At 40.5% G+C, this 18,712-nt stretch overlaps 1 protein-coding gene across 2 annotated transcripts in view; it reads right to left on the bottom strand.

Annotated features, from left to right (window-relative positions):
- Positions 1–18,712, bottom strand: part of cckbrb (cholecystokinin B receptor b) — a 95,196-nt gene that overhangs the window by 27,584 nt on the left and 48,900 nt on the right. For both annotated transcript variants that reach the window (XR_009802907.1, XM_061879180.1), the window contains exon 2: positions 348–599. Coding sequence is in view for 1 of the 2 variants with exons in the window: in XM_061879180.1 (XP_061735164.1) it covers positions 348–599 (252 nt within the window). In the remaining variant the exon portion in view is untranslated. The remainder of the gene's footprint in view (positions 1–347; positions 600–18,712) is intronic.

The raw sequence follows: 18,712 nt of genomic DNA, 5'->3' as shown, positions 1-18,712 counted from the left end.
AGATCCACTATTGATTGGACTTTCACAATATCATGTTAGACCCGCTCGACATCCATTGCTTTCGGTCCCCTGGTCGGGGGTTTGCCCACATATGCGGGTCCTCTCCAAGGTTTCTCATAGTCATCATTGTCACTATCACTGACGTCCCACTGGGGTGTGAGTTTTTCCTTGCCCTTATGTGGGCTCTACCGAGGATGTCATTGTGGTTTGTGCAGCCTTTTGAGACACTTGTGATTTAGGGCTATATAAATAAACATTGATTGATTGATCAATAACGAAAACCGAGGTGCAACTGTATACGTCATACTTTTTACATATTATGCGGTACATATTACGATTCTTCTCACCCATCAGATAGGTCACTATCTTGCACATGATGGCGCCGAAGATGAAATCCTTGAGGATGCTGGGGATGAGGGTGAAGGGCATGCAGAAAACCGCCATCATCAGGTCACTGACGGCCAGCGACAGCAGGAAGGTGTTGGTGACTGTCCGCATGCGCTTGTTGGCCGTCAGAACCAGGATGATCAGCAGGTTCCCAAACACGCTTAGGAAGAAGATGAGGGCGTACAGAAGGATCCTCAGCGTATGGTGATCGTCTGCAAGACAAAACACACAAGGTATGGTGTTATAGTGGAGTGTTCTAACATGTATGGAAATATATATGCCTCAAAAGTGTGTTTGTTCATAAATGCTCCAATTAACACACATTTTCAATTAACCAACAAGTGTCCTCGTTATCAGGTGTGTGCTCCACATGTTGGCGACTTCTATAATTGGAGTGTTGTCCACAAAGATTGTCAGGAAAAGTTGTAGCTATCAGGCTTGTGCAAAATTCCAAATTTTATGAGAATTTCATAATATTTCCATGAATTTGAATAGAGGTGGTAAACAGGAAGTAGAATCACAATTCAAAATTTAATTGAAAGAAGTAGATTTGAACTTCCAATTGATCATTTGGGTGTACTCCAGAATCATTTCACTGTTTTTACATATTGTTTTATAAATTCATATATATATATATTTATATATATATAATTTTAATTGTAAATTGCTGGTAATGTGAAATTTGGGCTTCACGGTGGCAGAGGGGGTTAGTGCGCTGCCTCACAATACGAAGGTCCTGCAGTCCTGGGTTCAATCCCAGGCTCGGGATCTTTCCGTGTGGAGTTTGCATGTTCTCCCCGTGAATGCGTGGGTTCCCTCCGGGTACTCCGGCTTCCTCCCACTTCCAAAGACATGCAGCTGGGGATGCATTCACACACTAAATTGGCCCTAGTGTGTGAATGTGAGTGTGAATGTTGTCTGTCTATCTGTGTTGGCGAGATGGCGACTTGTCCAGGGTGTACCCCGCCTTCCGCCCGATTGTAGCTGATTTAGGCGCCAGCGCCCCCCGCGACCCCAAAAGGGAATAAGTGGTAGGAAATGGATGGATGGATGGATGTTACACTTGTTTACAATCAACTCAACAGCGCTGTTCAGGCTGATTGAGATTACAACAATATTGGTTCTGTCGCTACTTGATAATAAGTGGTAATGTGCAGACTCGTGCCCAGATTGACCCTCAGTAGTGCATAAGCACCTGCCTTTGTGCCCTTTTTGCAAGAGCACCATTTCTTTCATTCATTTAAGATTCACAATTACAGTATTTATACGTTTTTTTCACAGTTTGGCCGGGGTTGCGACATATACTCCGGGTGCGACTTATGTGTGAAATTATTAACACATTACCGTAAAATATCAAATAATATTATTTATTTCATTCGCGCAAGAGACGAAAAATATGTCAGCAATCGTCACACACACGTCAGCAATCATCACACACGTCAACCAATAAGAATTCGGCGGGGGAGGGTCATGGCAGAAGTGCATTGTGGGTCATGGAATGCTAACTGCTATATGCTACTGTTGTAGCTATTAAAATGGATAATTTCATCGTTGGCGATAACTTATAAAAACTGAGAAGGGCTGAACAAAAATGGCACCGAAAAGGAAATCATGTACTGCAGATTACACAATGATAAATAATATTATTTATATAATTCGCGGAAGAGACGAAGAAAATGTCAGCAATCGTCACACACAGGTCAGCAATCGTCACACACACGCCAACCAATAAGAATTTGGCGGTGGAGGGTCATGGAATGCTAACTGCTATAGGTAGGTCTTTATTGTCTTTGCAACAAGTACAACAGAACTTTGTTTTCAGCACAAACCTGTTCAAGATTAGACAAACAAACAGTGTACAGGGTTACAGAACAAGAACGCTGATGGGTCGCCATAAGGCGCCCCGTAAAAGATGGGAAAAAGGTCAACGCTGGGGAAGGATGGGTAAAAAAATACAACCCAGACTGGGCTCCTAAGGGGGGCCCAGTTCGGAGTGAGAAAAAAACCTTCATGGCAAAGCCCATATACATATTACAACATACATCTCGAGATATCTAGCAACAGAGGGAAGGTAGTTCAAGTTCGCAGCTCTCAGGCGCTGACCATCCATTCATCACCCCTACGGGATTTGCGTCGAGTGCGTTGGATTGGGGGACGGGGGGGTGTATGTGTGGCATATATATTTTTTTGTGGGTGTGTGTATAAGCGCATAGTGTGTCTCTTGATGCATTTGCCGTCGCTCGTCCAAAGTTCACAACAACAGGTGTGTGTCCATGACAGACAAAAAAGGGAGTTTGTTGTGTCTTCCTGCAGTGATCTTCGGGAGAGTCTCGAAGCCAGGGAAACTGCCGTAGCTATTAAAATGGATCATTTCATCGTTAGCGATAACTTATAAAAACTGAGAAGGGCTGAACAAAAATGGCACCTAAAAGGAAATCATGTACTGCAGATTACACAATGATAAATAATATTATTTATATAATTCGCGGAAGGGACGAAGAAAATGTCAGCAATCGTCACACACACGCCAACCAATAAGAATTCGGCGGGGGAGGGTCATGGCAGAAGTGCATTGTGGGTCATGAAATGCTAACTGCTTTATGCTATATGCTAATGCCGTAGCAATTAAAATGGATCATTCCATCGTTGGCGGTAACTTATAAAAACTGAGAAGGGCTGAACAAACTTATTCGGGTGTTACCATATAGTGGTCAATTGTACGGAATATGTACTGAACTGTGCAATCTACTAATAAAAGTTTAAATCAATCAATCAATGCTATTTACGGCAGATGAACTGCTTTACGGTAGACGAAAACGGACTGCTGTTGTTGTGTGTTGTTGCCGCGCTGGGAGGACGTTAATGAAACTGTTTAACAATAAACCCACATAAGAAACTAAGAACTCGCCCTCGATCATTCTACAGTTATGACATCATTGGGCAGACACGCTGTGGGAAAGCGGACGTGAAAACAGGCTCCGGTTCGCATGGAACCGGAGGGGGTGTGGCTTCCAACTCCGCCTGAATTTCGGGTGATTTTCGGGAGAAAATTTGTCCCGGGAGGTTTTCGGAAGAGGCGCTGAATTTCGGGAGTCTCCCGGAAAATCCGCTCAAGTTGCTTGACCATTGTGTCAATTAAGCCGCAAAAAATAAAAATGGACGCGACGCCATTTTAGGGTTGTACGGTATACCGGCATTAGTATAGTACCGTGATACTAATGAAACATATTCGGTACTATACCGCCTCTGAAAAGTACCTGTGTCATCCTTGCAGGACGAGGAATAGCTAAACATGCTTCACTACACACCGTAGCTCACCGGCATCAAAATGTAAACAGACGCCATTGGTGGATCTACACCTAACATCCACTGTAATGATACCAAGTACAGTAGCGTATCTAGTCAATACTACTATGATTACGTCAATATTTTTTGGCATCACATCTTTCATTTTAAAAAATTTTTATATTATTGTTATAAACTCAGGAAATATGTCCCTGGACACATGAGGACTTTAATTAATATATATATATATATTTTTTATTTTTATTTTTTTTTAATTTTTTATTTTTATTTTTTCTATCTTTTATCCTGCACTACAATGAGCAATGTAAAATTCACATTTGAATGACAATAAAAGGAAGTCTGTCTAAAAAAAAAAAAATATATATATATATATATATATATATATATATATATATATATATGTTTTATATATATATATATATATATATATATATATATATGTTTTATATATATATATATATATATATATATGTATATATATACATATATGTAAATGAACAAGTAGATTAATAATGAATTTTCTACCACTTGTCCTTAATAATTTTGACAAAATAATACAATAATAAATGTCACAATATGACAATAGAATGATAAATGACACAATACGGAGCCTTTGTTTGCTTACTTACTAATAAAAGACAAGTTGTCTTGTTTGTTCACTATTTTATTTAAGGACAAACTTGCAAAAAGAAACATATGTTTAATGAACTGTAAGATTTTTTTTTTTTTAATAAAGCCAATAATTTAGAAAAGTACTAAAAAAGTATCAAAATAATGTTGGTACCACTACGTCATAGCAATAAGAATCTGCAGTGCATTTCTAATTTATTTAATAATTGGAGTTTACAATGGTTATCTATAATAACTACACATTATGAAAATATATTTCTGTGGTCTTTGAAATAATTATAACAATAATCATTTTATGAATACTTTTTGCGATGGATGCCCTTTTTTCTGGCTTGAGCTTGTTCCCATGAAAAGGTGTGAACACATGCTGGCACTGTTGTCAAAGAGAGCTGCAGTCATCATCAATCACCTTCTTCCAACTAACACCGCCGCACTTTCTAAGTTTAGGTAAATGAACCCCCTGACTAGAGTTACAGCATTTACGATATTTGTGCCTCGTTAAATTGCAACTGTATCCTCAATCAAACCGTAGGGATAATTGTGATTAGATTTAGATTTACATTGCCAAAGACCATACAAATTCAGCCTTTGCGTGCAGCCATTAGAACAGGGGTGTCAATCTCATTTTAGCTCAGGGGCCACAGGGGCCGAAATGGTAAAATCATGGCATGATAACTTCAAAATAAAGACATCTCTAGTTAGTTAACTTTCTTTTACTTTGGCCAAAAATAGAACAAGCACATTCAGAAAACGTACAAAACACAAATAATCCTCTGGATGAAACACTTCAAGTTTGTTACAATTTGGAAGAAATTGGTGCGGCTACCTCCTTTGTCATGTCCACGTATCAATCCAGAGCTAACTCAACAAACCGTAAGAAACGGAGGTAAAAACTATTCAAAAGGGTTTAGTTCACTTTTCTCATGTTTGACAGAAACATTTTAGGCCAGGGGTCTCAAACTCAATTTACCTGGGGGCCACTGGATGCAGAAACTGGGTGAGGCTGGGCCGCGAGAAAAGATTTCTTTAAAAAATTTAACATGCACTTTTTAATGAATTCATCTTCTTTGAATGGCTTTCCCGCCCTAGCACATACTTGTCAACTCTCGCGATCTTTCCGGGAAACACCCGAATATCAGTGCCCCTGCCGACAATCTCCCGGGGCAATCATTCTCCCGGTTTTCACCCGGACAACAATATTTAGGGCGTGCCGTGATGGCACTGTCTTTAGCGTCCTCTTTAGCGTCTTGTCCGCTTTTTCACCATACAAACAGCGTGCCAGCCCAGTCACATATTGTCACATAGGCTTCTGCAGACCCATGGAAGTGACAGCAAGACATGCTTGATCAACAGCCATACAGGTCACACTGAGAGTGGCCGTAAAAACAACAGTATCACTGTTACAAATATGCGCCACACTGTGAACCCACACCAAACAAGATTGACAAACACTTTTTGGGAATCCAATGCAGCCCTAACCCGGGCTACAATGGGGGTGGGGGTGTATATTGTAGCCCGGAAGAGTTAGGGCTACATGGGATTCTGGGTATTTGTTCTGTTGTGTTTATGTTGTGTTACGGTATAGATATTCTTCCAAAATATGTTTCTCATTCTTGTTTGGTGTGGGTTCACAGTGTGGCACATATTTGTAACAGTGTTAAAGTTGTTTATACGGCCACCCTCAGTGTGACCTGTTTGGCTGTTGATCAACTATGTCTTGCAGTCGCTCACTGTGTCTACTGAAGCTAAATACAACATGTGGTTGGGCTGGCACGCTGTTTGTACAGGTTGTAGACGACGCTAAAGGGAGTGCCTCAACAGTGCCCCCTTAATATTGTTGTTTGAGAAAAGTTTGGGAGGATGATTACCCCTGGAGGGGCACTGAAAATTGGGAGTCTCCCGGAAAATTCGAGTGCATATTAAGAATGCTGTAAAACGTCATTCATATAAAACTTGCGGGCCGCACCAACTTAAAATTTTCATATTAAAGTGCTGCCCGCAAAATAACGTCTCGCGGGCCGCAATTGGCCCACAGGCCGCGTGTTTGAGACCCCTGTTTTTGGGCAACGAGGGTGCCAAATGACGATGTGGTCGAAGCAGAAGACATAAAACGGCTTGTTTTAAGTTTCATGTGGGTCGAGGAGGAGGAGTTACAGTCCCCCTTTACTGCTTATAAACCGTTTGCTTGCCAAACAGAATTGCTATTGTGACATCCAGTGGACAGATTTAGAACAGCAGTTTATTTCGTAAAAAAAAATAAAAATTTAAAAAAGCAGCTCATTTTAATTCTCTGCAAACTCATCTCGTCAGCCGGATAAAACCTGTTCACGGACCGTAGGTTTGACACCCCTGCATTAGAAGCTTCACTGGATCATATCCAGTAAAGTCCGTAATATCTACTTTCACTGTTATCGTCGCCCCCTGCTTGCATACTACAGTTGTTTTTTTCCCAGCGGTTTACCAACTGCAGCCGCATTGTGGGGATTAAAAGCACCCATGTGTACCCATCTGCAATGAGAAGGATGTGAGCCCAAATCCTACCGCAAAATTTAAAGCAGTGCGCTACCAAACCTATTCAAGCCTGAATACACAAAAAACAAACCGCAGTTTCTCATTCCCACCCTTTCTTACCCGCATCTCTGGAGACTTCTATGGATTCGTCCTCCATGCTTTATTTCTAAGTCGATTCCTCGCCTCTCTCCTCCGCCATTCATTAAAAGAAAGTAAAAGAACTTTGTGCAAAAGTCCACCCTTTCAACGAGAACGTCGTATTTGTTAAGATTGGGAGGTAATTACGACATCATTGATTTATTCCTGCTCGGGAGCTGATTTGTCCGTTAGAAATTGTTCCCTCAGGGCGGAAGCAGCCACTCACATATACTCAATAATAACCACATTTCTTGACTTGGCCGCGTGGGATGTAAATATGTGAAACGCACAGATGGCAGGCGTTTATAAGCTGAGCAGCACAGCTTGCTTGTCAAAAAGCATCCAGTTGCAGGTCAAGCTAGAAGAACACGGATACTCCCGTACCAAAGGACTCACAGGAGCTTCTAGTGCAGGGGCGCTCACACTTTTTCTGCAGGCGAGCTACTTTTCAATTGACCAAGTCGAGGAGATCTACATAATTCCTATTTATAATTTATATTTATTTATTTATGAAAGAGACATTTTTGTTAACAAGTTAATGGTGTTTAATGATAATACAAGCATGTTTAAAACACATAGATTCCTTTCTTTCATGAAGACAAGAATATAATTTGGTGTATTTGATTCTGATGACTTGCATTGATTGGAATTAGACTGTGGTGCTGATAACGTCCGCATTTTCAAATGGAGGGAAAAAAAAGTCCTCCTTTCTGTCCAATACCACATGAAAGTGGTTAGATTTGGTATCTCATTTGTCCAACTTGCATACTCGTTTTTAAACACTTTGTTATGAGAGTAGCATATGTGTGTGGCCCTTTAATGTCTGGCCGCAGGTGAGTGACGTCAGTGAGTGTGCGGGTGGGCAAGCAAGTGAGAAAGCGGTCGCTGAGGGCGGGGGAGAAATACATTGGCATCAAACTCCGTAGCTTGCTAGCTTGTGCACGCTAGCTTTCTGAGACTCTTATTTCGTTAGCACAGAAAGGATGAAACAGGTCTTTTATGGTGAAGACAGGAACTGTGCAGTCGGTCTTTGGAGTTTTGACAGTAGGTACGGAGTCTCTAGAAATAAAATGTGTTTCTCTGCGTCCGCCCTGTTAGTTTTTTTTTTTTCTTAAATGTGAGCTCGCAACAGCCAGCGTCATCTCACAAGATCCTCGGGTGCCGAGAATGTCAAACAACTGACGAAAGTAAAGTCTTAGTATGATTGATGATTGCTCATTTTTATGTCTATTTTTTAATGCCTGGCTTGAGATCGACTGATCGACGTAATGGGCACCCCTGTTCTAGTGTATTTGATAAAAAAAAATAAAAACAAGTTGAATGATGAAGCGTCACTACGCAGAGTTTAATGTACCCAGTCTGCAATGTTGTTACTGCGGGCTTTGTGATGGATTGAGTCTGTCGGACTCTACAACAAGAGTCTTCCCATCAAGCACCGGCATCCGTTCCAAATGCTATAAAGGAGGGGTTCTTATTTATTTATTTTATTTTTTATTTTTTTCTTTGTCATGAAAAAGGGACGTTTTTGTCATGAAAAATTGAGGTTTTTGTGGTTGGTGCACTAATTGTAAGTGTATATTGTGTTTTTATGTTGATTTAAAAATTTGATTTTTTTTTAAAAATAAAAATTAATAAAAAATTAATCTGCGGCCCGGTGGTTGGGGACCACTGCTCTAAAGCATCTTCTATTCTTGGCTCTCAAATAATAAGATAAAAAAATAAATAAGTGTAATAGAGGTGGGCATAACAATTACCAAAAATAAACATGGATTATACATAACTTGTCCTATGAAAGTGACTTTGAAACAATGTTGCAGAATACGCTCGTTGAATTTGTAAATTGAGACAACGTTCTCTAATGTTGGATCCACGTTGTTTGTTGGGGGATGACCAAAATTCAATGGCCAATTCAACATCGGCATGTTGTTTCAATCAATCAAAGACATTTTAAAAAGCTCTGAATTACGAGTGTCTCAAAGGGCTGCACAAGCGGCATGGCGTAGTGGGTAGAGCGGCCGTGCCAGAAACCTGAGGGTTGCAGGTTCGCTTCCCACCTATTGACATCCAAATGGCTGCCGTTGTGTCCCTGGGCAGAGCACTTCACGCTTTGCCCCGGTGCCGCTCACACTGGTGAATGAATGATGAATGAATGACTGGTGGTGGTCGGAGGGGCCGTAGGTGCAAACTGGCAGCCACGCTTCTGTCAGTCTACCCCAGGGCAGCTGTGGCTACTGATGTAGCTTACCACCACCAGGTGTGAATGAATGATGGGTTCTCAATTCTCTGTGAGCGCTTTGAGTAACCTAATAATAGAAAAGCGCGATATAAATCTAATCCATTATTATTATTATTATTATTAAGCCACAACATCCTCGGCTCAGATCCCACATCAAGGCAAGGAAAAACTCAACCCAGTGGGATGACAATGAGAAACCTTGGAGGGGACCGCAGATGTGGGGACCCCCAATAGAGCAGTGGTTCTCAACCTTTTTTCAGTGATGTACCCCCTGTGAATATTTATTAATTCAAGTACCCCCTAATCAGAGCAAAGCATTTTTGGTTGAAAAAAAGAGATAAAGAAGTAATATAAAGCACTATGTCATCAGTTTATGATTTATTAAATTGTATAACAGTGCAAAATATTGCTCATTTTTAGTGGTCTTTCTTGAACTATTTTGAAAAAAAGTTGTTGAAAATTAATAAGTGATTCAATTATAAATAAAGATTTCTACACATAAAAACAATCATCAACTTAAAGTGCCCTCTTTGGGGATTGTAATAGAGATCCATCTGGATTCATCAATTTAATTCTAAACATTTCTTAACAAAAAAAGAAATCTTTAACATCAATATTTATGGAACATGTCCACAAAAAATCTAGCTGTCAACACTGAATATTGCATTGTTGCATTTTATTCACACTTCATGAACTTACATTCATATTTTGTTGAAGTATTATTCAATAAATATATTTATAAAGGATTCTTGAATTGTTGTTGTTTTTACAATATTTTGAAAAAAATCTCACGTACCCCTTGGCATACCTTCAAGTACCCCCAGGTGTGCGTGTACCCCCATTTGAGAACCACTGTTCTAGATGTTGAGTGGATATATATCATAGTGTGAGAGCCAATAAATCAATCAATGTTTATTTATATAGCCCTAAATCACAAGTGTCTCAAAGGGCTGCACAAGCCACAACGACATCCTCGTCTCAGATCCCACATCAGGGCAAGGGAAAATCTCAACCCAGTGGGATGACAATGATAAACCTTGGAGAGGACCACAGATGCCAGCACTTTATCCGTGGGCACCGAACCTGTGCCCCACCCTCCACGAGGGAGAGGGGGGGGCAGAGCAGAAAAGAAAAGAAACTGCAGATCAACTGGTCTAAAAGGGGTTCTATTCAAAGGCTGGGGTATACAAATGAGTTTTAAGATGGAATTTAAAGACCTACAGAAACCCACTACTACCGACCACGCAGTCTGATAGTTTATATATCAATGATGAAATATTAACATTGCAACACATGCCAATACAGCCGGTTTAGTTTACTAAATTGCAATTTTAAATTTCCCGGGAGTTTCCTGTTGAAAACGTCACGGAATGATGACGTGTACGCGTGACGTCACGGACTGTAAGGAAATATTAGCGCTGCACTCACACACAGCTATAAGTAGTCTGCTTTAACCGCATAATTACACAGTATTTTGGACATCTGTGTTGCTGAATCTTTTGCAATTTGTTCAATTAATTTTGGAGAAGTCAAAGTAGAAAAATGGAGTTGGAAAGCTTTAACCTTTAGCCACACAAACACACGGTGATTCCTTGTTTAAAATTCCCAGAGGTGAAGCTTTCCTATGGATCAGAGCGGTCAAGCGAACATGGATCCCGACCAAATGTCAACCAGCAGTTTTCGGTGAGAAAATTGTGGTAAAAAGTCGCCAATTACTGGAGATCAGCTGAGCTTGTGCCGTCCATACAGCTGCCGAAGACTTCCCTCAGACACTGGCCTCAAGACACCCGTGGACAAACCCCTCCGACTATCAGGTACTATTAAATTCACTAAAACACTAGCAACACAATTGAAAGATAAGGGATTTCCCATAATTATCCTAGTAAATGTGTCTAAAATAATCTGAATCTGTCCCAATGCATTCGCCTTTTTTTATACTTGATTTTTTTTTTTTTTCCCTAGCCCTTCGCTGTCAATATCCTCAAACACAAATCTTTCATCCTCGCTCAAATTAATGGGGAAATTGTCGTTTTCTCAGCCCGAATAGCTCTTTTTGTTGGATGCTCCCATTAAAAACAATTTGAGGATGTGAGGAGTCCTCAACGGGTGACGTCATTGTCTGCTACTTCCGGTAAAGGCAGGGCTTTTTTTTGTCAGCACCAAAAGTTGCGAACTTTATCGTCAATGTTCTCTACTAAATCCTTTCAGCAAAAATATGGCAATATCACGAAATGATTAAGTATGACACACAGACTGTGTTGGCCCTGCGATGAGGTGGCGACTTGTCCAGGGTGTACCCTGCCTTCCGCCCGATTGTAGCTGAGATAGGCGCCAGCGCCCCCCGCGACCCCTAAAAGGGAATAAGCGGTAGAAAATGGACACAGACTGGAGCTGCTATCCCTGTTTAAATAAGAAAATTTCATTTCAGTAGGCCTTTAAATGCTTCTAGTCCAGTCCATAGTGGGGCCCAGCAGGGGATCGTCTTGGGTGGAGACAAGTCAGCAGCGCAGAGTCGTCCCCAACTGATGCACAAATGAGTGGTACACTTTGAACAGCTAGTGCCTCATCTGTGCCCCCACTCTCCACGAAGGAGAGGGGGGCAGAGCAGAAAAGAGACGGCAGATCAACTGGTCTAAAAGGAGATCTATTTTAAAGGCTGGACTATACAAATGAGATTTAGATTAGATTAGATAGATTAGATAGTACTTTATTTATTCCGTCAGGAGAGTTCCTTCAGGAAAATTTAAATTTTCAGCACAATCCCATTCAAGATCAGACAAACATTAAAGGGAGACAGAACAGGATCGCTGACGGGTCTGCCGGCTTCCAGCGCCCCTTACAAAAAAGATGAGATACAGGTAAACAAGGGGGGGGAGAAAAAATTAGAAGATAAAATAAAAAAATCGGTCTTAGCCTGGGCCCTGGAGAGGGGGTGCAGACTGAGGCCAAGGGAAAAAAACAACAACTCATAGCCATAGTACACATCCCTCTTACATGTGTGTAAGAGGGAAACATCGTCCGCTGGGGTGGAGGGGGCATGGCCAGAGACAGGAGCAGACCCAACAAAGCAACCAGGACAGCCGACTCCACTCTCGGCCAGTGTCCAGTCCGCATGGATGAGCGATGATACGTCCAAGGAGACTGAGGTGTCCGACACCTGCTCACCCAGCCAAGACACCGCGAAGCCTCTCCGTCCCAGCGCTCAGTGCCAGCTCCGCAGCCCTGTCCCCTCATCCGCATCTCCTCCAGTCCCTCCAAAGCGACTCCGGTGTGGCAGACACCCAGCAGCTGGTCTCCATGGCCAAAAGGCTCCCGGGAGGCAGATCCAGAAGTCCACAAAAAAAGCACCACAGAAGTCACGAAAGTGACACCCCTTGTCACACAGTCCCAAAGGGTCCCGGACCAAAAGGCAAAAAAACATAATAACACATGAAAACAAGAGGGAAACACAAAAGGATGATACAAGAGCACAGAGCTCCTGCCTACAGCAGCCACTACAGCAGCGCCATCTTGGAAAAATGATGACACTTAAATGTTTCTACTGTTTCAACGTTTTGTTTGAGTCGCTCAACTTCAAAACCTGATTCAACTCGACGTTGTTTCAATGTCTTGTGCCTGCTGGGATATGAATTCAGGTTTATTAAGGCTGATTGTGTGGAAGTGAGTGTTAATTATTGATGCCTCGAAGCAATTGAGACAATATGGAGTACAGATGGTGCCCCTGTAGTGGCTGCTGGTTGCAGGAGCTCTACGCTCTTTTCTATCCTCCTATGTTACTGATGTTTTCCTCTTGTTTTCAAGTGTTTTTTGCCTTTTGGGACTGCGAAACAAAGGATGGCACTTTTGCAATGCTTTTTTGGGATCTTTTGAATCTGACTGGGGGGAGTCTTTGGCGATTGCCATGTTTTTGCACTGAAGACCAGCTGCTGGCTCTCTGCGGCACGCGTCCACCTGGAGGGACCGGAGACGATGCGGGGCTGCAGATCCAGTGTTGAGCATGGGGATGAACAAACTTCACGGAGCTGAATGAGCATGTATTGGACACTTTGGTCTCTCGCTCGCTCATACACTCTGACCGGACGTTGGTGGGGAGCTAGTGGGCAGCCTAAGACGCAGTTGGCTCTCTTGGTTGTGTCACACCAAATGTCTTCCCCCCCTACAAAAACCTTCCCCCCCGGAAGACATTTGGCGTGAACAGCCCCTCTAATGCCTGAAGGACCCCAATGAGGGTGGAAGGACCTTAAAGCAGCCCACACAGCTGCCTGTTTTAAAAGCATTATAATTGGCTGATTTTCATTGGTGGAAAATAATAATGAGGAAAAAATATTAGCATTCCAGCATGCTAACCTTTCAAGCTATGTTTGCTTCGCTAATCTTGCAGCTGTAACCCTTAAGAGTCATATAACTTGGTATTATCACGCCCTCATTGGGGTCCTTCAGGCATTAGAGGGACTGTCACGCCAAATGTCTTCCGGGGGGAAGGTATTTGTAGGGGGGAAGAAATTTGGCGTGACAGTTGCTTTGTTGGGTCTGTTCCTACTGTATCTTTGACCGTGCAGACCACCACCCCTGTGGACGATAGCGTGGAGCACTGCAGAGGCCGCCGTGGTGTATGTGGGTGTTGAAATTGTATTTTTGTTTTGTTGTTTGGTGTAATTGTATGTGCACATTATGTATTCTCATTTTTGTTTTTCATTGTGTTTTTCTTTTTGTAGCTGTATGTAGAAATGACTTCACTGAATTAGCAGCTGGTTGCGTCAGCTCTTTTTTTATGTCCTTTGTGTTCTTCAATGTTTCCTTCTTATTTTCATGGGTTTTACCTTATTTTTTTGTGGACACTTTGTATTGGCACTGCAATCAGAGGTGGGTAGTAACGCGCTACGTTTACTCCGTTACATCTACTTGAGTAACTTTTGGGATAAATTGTACTTCTAAGAGTTGTTTTTATGCAACATACTTTTACTTTTACTTGAGTATATTTATAAAGAAGAAACGCTACTTTTACTCCGCTCCATTTATCTACAATCAGCTTTTTACTCGCTACTTTTTTTTTATCGATCTGTTAATGCACGTTTTGTTTTGATTTTGTCGGACACGCATTTAAAGTAGGAACTACGCATGCCTGCGTTTCACCAATCAAATGCAGTCACTGGTGACGTTGGACCAATCAAACAAAACCAGGCGGTCACGTGACCGTCACACGTCGAATCCGACCTAAACAAGTTGAAAAACGTATTGGGGTGTTACCATTTAGTGGTCAATTGTACGGAATATGTACTGTACTGTGCAATCTACTAATAAAAGTTTCAATCAATCAATCAAAAGTGTAAAGGAAAAAAGACACTTTTTATTTCAACCTTACTTCCCGTCACAAGCCTAAAGACTGATCGCACAGTTCCTGTCTTCACAATAAAAGCGCCGCTCCATCGCGCCTGCGCTAACAAAATAAGAGTCTCCGAAAGCCAGCGCAAACAAGCGAGCAAGCTACGGAGTTTGCCGCCAATGTATTTCTTATAAAGTGTATAAAAACGAATATGGAAGCTGGACAAATAAGGTGCCAAAAACCAACGACTTTCATGTGGTATTAGACAGAAAAGAGGAACTTTTTTTCTCCTCCATTTGAAAATGTGGACATTATCAGCACTATACTGTCTGATTCCAATCAATGCAAGTCATCAGAATCAGGTAATACACCAACTTATATTCTTGTCTTCATGAAAGATAGGAATCTATATGTTAAACATGCATGTATATTCATTAAAACACCTTTAACATTTCAACAAAAACGGCAAAATAAAAAACTATAAATTATATACTGTATATATATGATATGTGTGTGTATGTATATGAGGTAGATCACCTCGACTTGGTCATTTATTAAGTAATTAATTAACGCTGAAAAACTTATTGGGGTGTTACCATTTAGTGTTCAATTGTATGGAATATGTACTGTACTGTGCAATCTACTAATACAAGTTTCAATCAATCAATCGATGGATGCCTACTGAGCCTATGGTGCTGTTAAGTTATTGTGGCTCAATTTGCCTTAATTTTTTTATTTTAATGTATTATTATTTAATATATATTATTGTTTTAGTTGCTTAAGAGATATTCCTGGCTATGAACTTGCTCATTGCTATTTTTATGTTTTTGTGCATTATCTGTTGCCGTAATTATTAAAAGAACAGGTTACTCATCAGTTACTCAATACTTGAGTAGTTTTTTCACAACATACTTTTTACTTTTACTCAAGTAAATATTTGGATGACTACTCCTTACTTTTACTTGAGTAATACATCTCTAAAGTAACAGTACTCTTACTTGAGTACAATTTCTGGCTACTCTACCCACCTCTGACTGCAATCACATCATTTCCCCATTGTGGGAAGAATAAGACCCATCCGGTATCCTTAATCCAGCCTAGACTTTAGCATAAACCTATGCTCTGACGTAACACAGAATTAGTCTGCTCAATACAATACTGGCTTGGTAATAGTAGTTCAGAAGATGATTTTTACATGCAATAAATAATAGTTATTTTTCTTTGTGCAAGCAATACATGTCAACAAAGCCTTTAATATCCATCCATCCATTTTCTGATATTGGCCATTGCATCAGTACCTTTGGCGTCCCCAGGAAATAAAATGTATAACAGCACCACATTTTTAAAGGTGACCTATTATTCTTTTATTCTGTATTGGATATGCTTTGGTGTAAATTTTGCTCCAGAGTCCTATTTGTAACCTACTTTCTGAGTATGTCTGCCAACAGTTTATGTGTGGGCGTTCCCTTTTGATTGCAAACAAAACCCGTTATGCCCCACACTCTCAGAACAGAATGTCTCCTTTTAAAAATTTTCAAAAAAAGACTGGTTTATTTTGAGACAGTTACAACAGGCAAATGGCAGTGATTTAGTCGAATGGCCCGTATACAGTCGTGGCCAAAAGATTACTGTCTTGAGTTTCCAATAGTTTCTATAACTCTTATTTTTTGTGATAGAGTGATTGGAGCACATACTTGTTTGTCACAAAAAACATTCATGAAGTTTGGTTCTTTTATGAATTTATTATGAGTCTACTGAAAATGTGAGCAAATCTGCTGGGTCAAAAGTATACATACAGCAATGTTAATATTTGGTTACATGTCCCTTGGCAAGTTTCACTGCAATAAGGCACGTTTGGTAGCCATCCACATGCTTCTGGCAAGCTTCTGGTTAATTTTTTGTCCACTTCTCTTGACAAAATTGGTGCAGTTCAGCTAAATTTCTTGGGTTTCTGTCATGGACTTGTTTCTTCAGCATTGTTTACACGTTTAAGTCAGGACTTTGGGAAGGCCATTCTAAAACAATGACCCCAACCTCTTGCGCCCAAGACCCAACCTGTGGGCTGATGATTTTAGGTTGTCCTGAAGAATTTGGAGGTAATCCTCCTTTTTAACTTTCCCATTTACCCTCTGTAATGCACCAGTTCCATTGGCAGCAAAACAAGCCCAGAGCATTATACTACCACCACCATGCTTGACGGTAGGTTTAGTGTTCCTGGGACTAAAGGCCTCACCTTTTCTCCTCTAAACATATTGCTGGGTATTGTGGCCAAACATCTAAATTTTTGTTTCATCTGGCCACAGAACTTTCCTCCAGAAGGTCTTATCTTTTGTCTCTGTGATCAGCAGCAAACTTTAGGTGTCGTTTCTGGAGCAAGGGCTTCCTTCTTGCATGGTAGCCTCTCAGTGCATGGTGATGCAAAAATCCACTTGACAGTGGACACTGACTCCTGTGTTCCGGCAGCTTCCAATTCATTGCAGACCTGCATTTTTGGTGGTTCTCGGTTGACTCTGGATCATCCTGACCAATTTTTTCTCAGGAGCAGGTGATAGCTTTGGTTTTCTCCCTGATCGTGGCAGTGACAAAACTGTGCCATGCACTTTATACCTACGAACAATTTTTTGCATAGTTGCTCTTGGGACCTTGAGCTCTCTTAAATTCATAAAAGAACCAAACTTCATGAATGTTTTTTGTGACCAACAAGTACGGTATGTGCTCTAATCACTCTATCACAAAATAATAAGAGTGGTAGAAATTATCGGAAACACAAAACAGCCATGACATTATGTTTTTTACAAGTGTATGTAAACTTTTGACCACGACTGTATACTCCTGATAACCAGTGTCCTCTGCAGTGGACTATTTGATTTGGTCTTTTTCTTTTGTCGGAGACACACATTTAAGAATTTAACAAATATCTACTGCAGAGGACACTGGTTCTCAGGAGGATGTATGTGAAAAGACACACAATATGTGTATTTCCTACAGTCACACAGGTGTTCTTAATGCATGATCAAAGATCAGGTTTCATTAAAAGGTTATATTTTTAAATTATTTGATCCTCGTTGCCTGTGGGGAAAAACGATTGATTTAATTACAATGGATTGCTTCGCATCTCAGCGGTTCCACTATGATGTTAATTAGAAAATTAACATCTTTATAAAGGCAGGATTGTTAATACGGCTCTTTTTTTGATGTCATTAGATTGAATATGTTGGGTACCAGTGTGTAGAGAGAACAGCGGGATTCTCTGCTGTTATGAAAATAAGTAGATAAATGGCAGTCCATAAAAAAGGGTGGTTGATTTTTTTTTTTTTGTATGAGCAGTATGAAAATGTGCAGGTAGGTGATTGGATAGAAGAGATGTCCTCTCATTAGGCTCTCGCTCTCTTTCTGCCATGTTGAACAAAATATGCTGCCCGGGCTTCTGCCTAATCGAAGCCAATTAGCTTCCCCGTGTGCCGGCTGGCTGTAGGCGAAAACACTGATAACTCTCAGCACATTTACATTAGAATTAGTTTGGAAAGTAAAATATTTTCACACCCAGCTCAGTCTCAAATATATTTGCAGGGATGGTATAAAACTGCTGTTTTCACCTGTACACTTCCTGCATTCACCGGCACGTGTGTGATAAACATTGTTTTATTATATAATATTGGTAACTACTAGGGTTGTACGGTATAACGGTACTAGTATAGTACCGAGATACTAATGAATCATATTCGGTACTATACCGCCTCTGAAAAATACTGGTACGCCACAATCCCAGAAGTGTAGATAGAACATGTTAAAAGAGAAAGTAAACAGATATTAACAGTAAATGAACAAGTAGATTAATAATTCATTTTCTACCACTTGTCCTTAATAATTTTGACAAACTAATAGAATGATACATACCACAATATATTACTGCGTATGTCAGCAGCTAAATTAGGAGCCTTTGTTTGCTTACTTACTAATAAAAGACAAGTTTTTAGTATGTTCACTATTTTATTTAAGGACAAACTTGCAATAAGAAACATGTGTTTAATGTACCCCAAAAATTAAAAAAAAAAAAGCCAATAATGCATTTTTTTTGTGGTCCAGTTTTAGTGTAAAAATCCTCATTGTCATTACTATATTATTATTTATTTCACTAACTGCTTATTTGCTATCACTTTTATGATCATATTTGTACATAT

Source organism: Nerophis ophidion, linkage group LG19 (genome assembly GCF_033978795.1).
Source record: "Nerophis ophidion isolate RoL-2023_Sa linkage group LG19, RoL_Noph_v1.0, whole genome shotgun sequence".
NCBI classification, from domain to species: domain Eukaryota; kingdom Metazoa; phylum Chordata; class Actinopteri; order Syngnathiformes; family Syngnathidae; genus Nerophis; species Nerophis ophidion.
The sequence above is the reverse complement of the archived record's forward strand: the minus strand, read 5'-3'. Positions and strand labels throughout refer to the sequence as shown.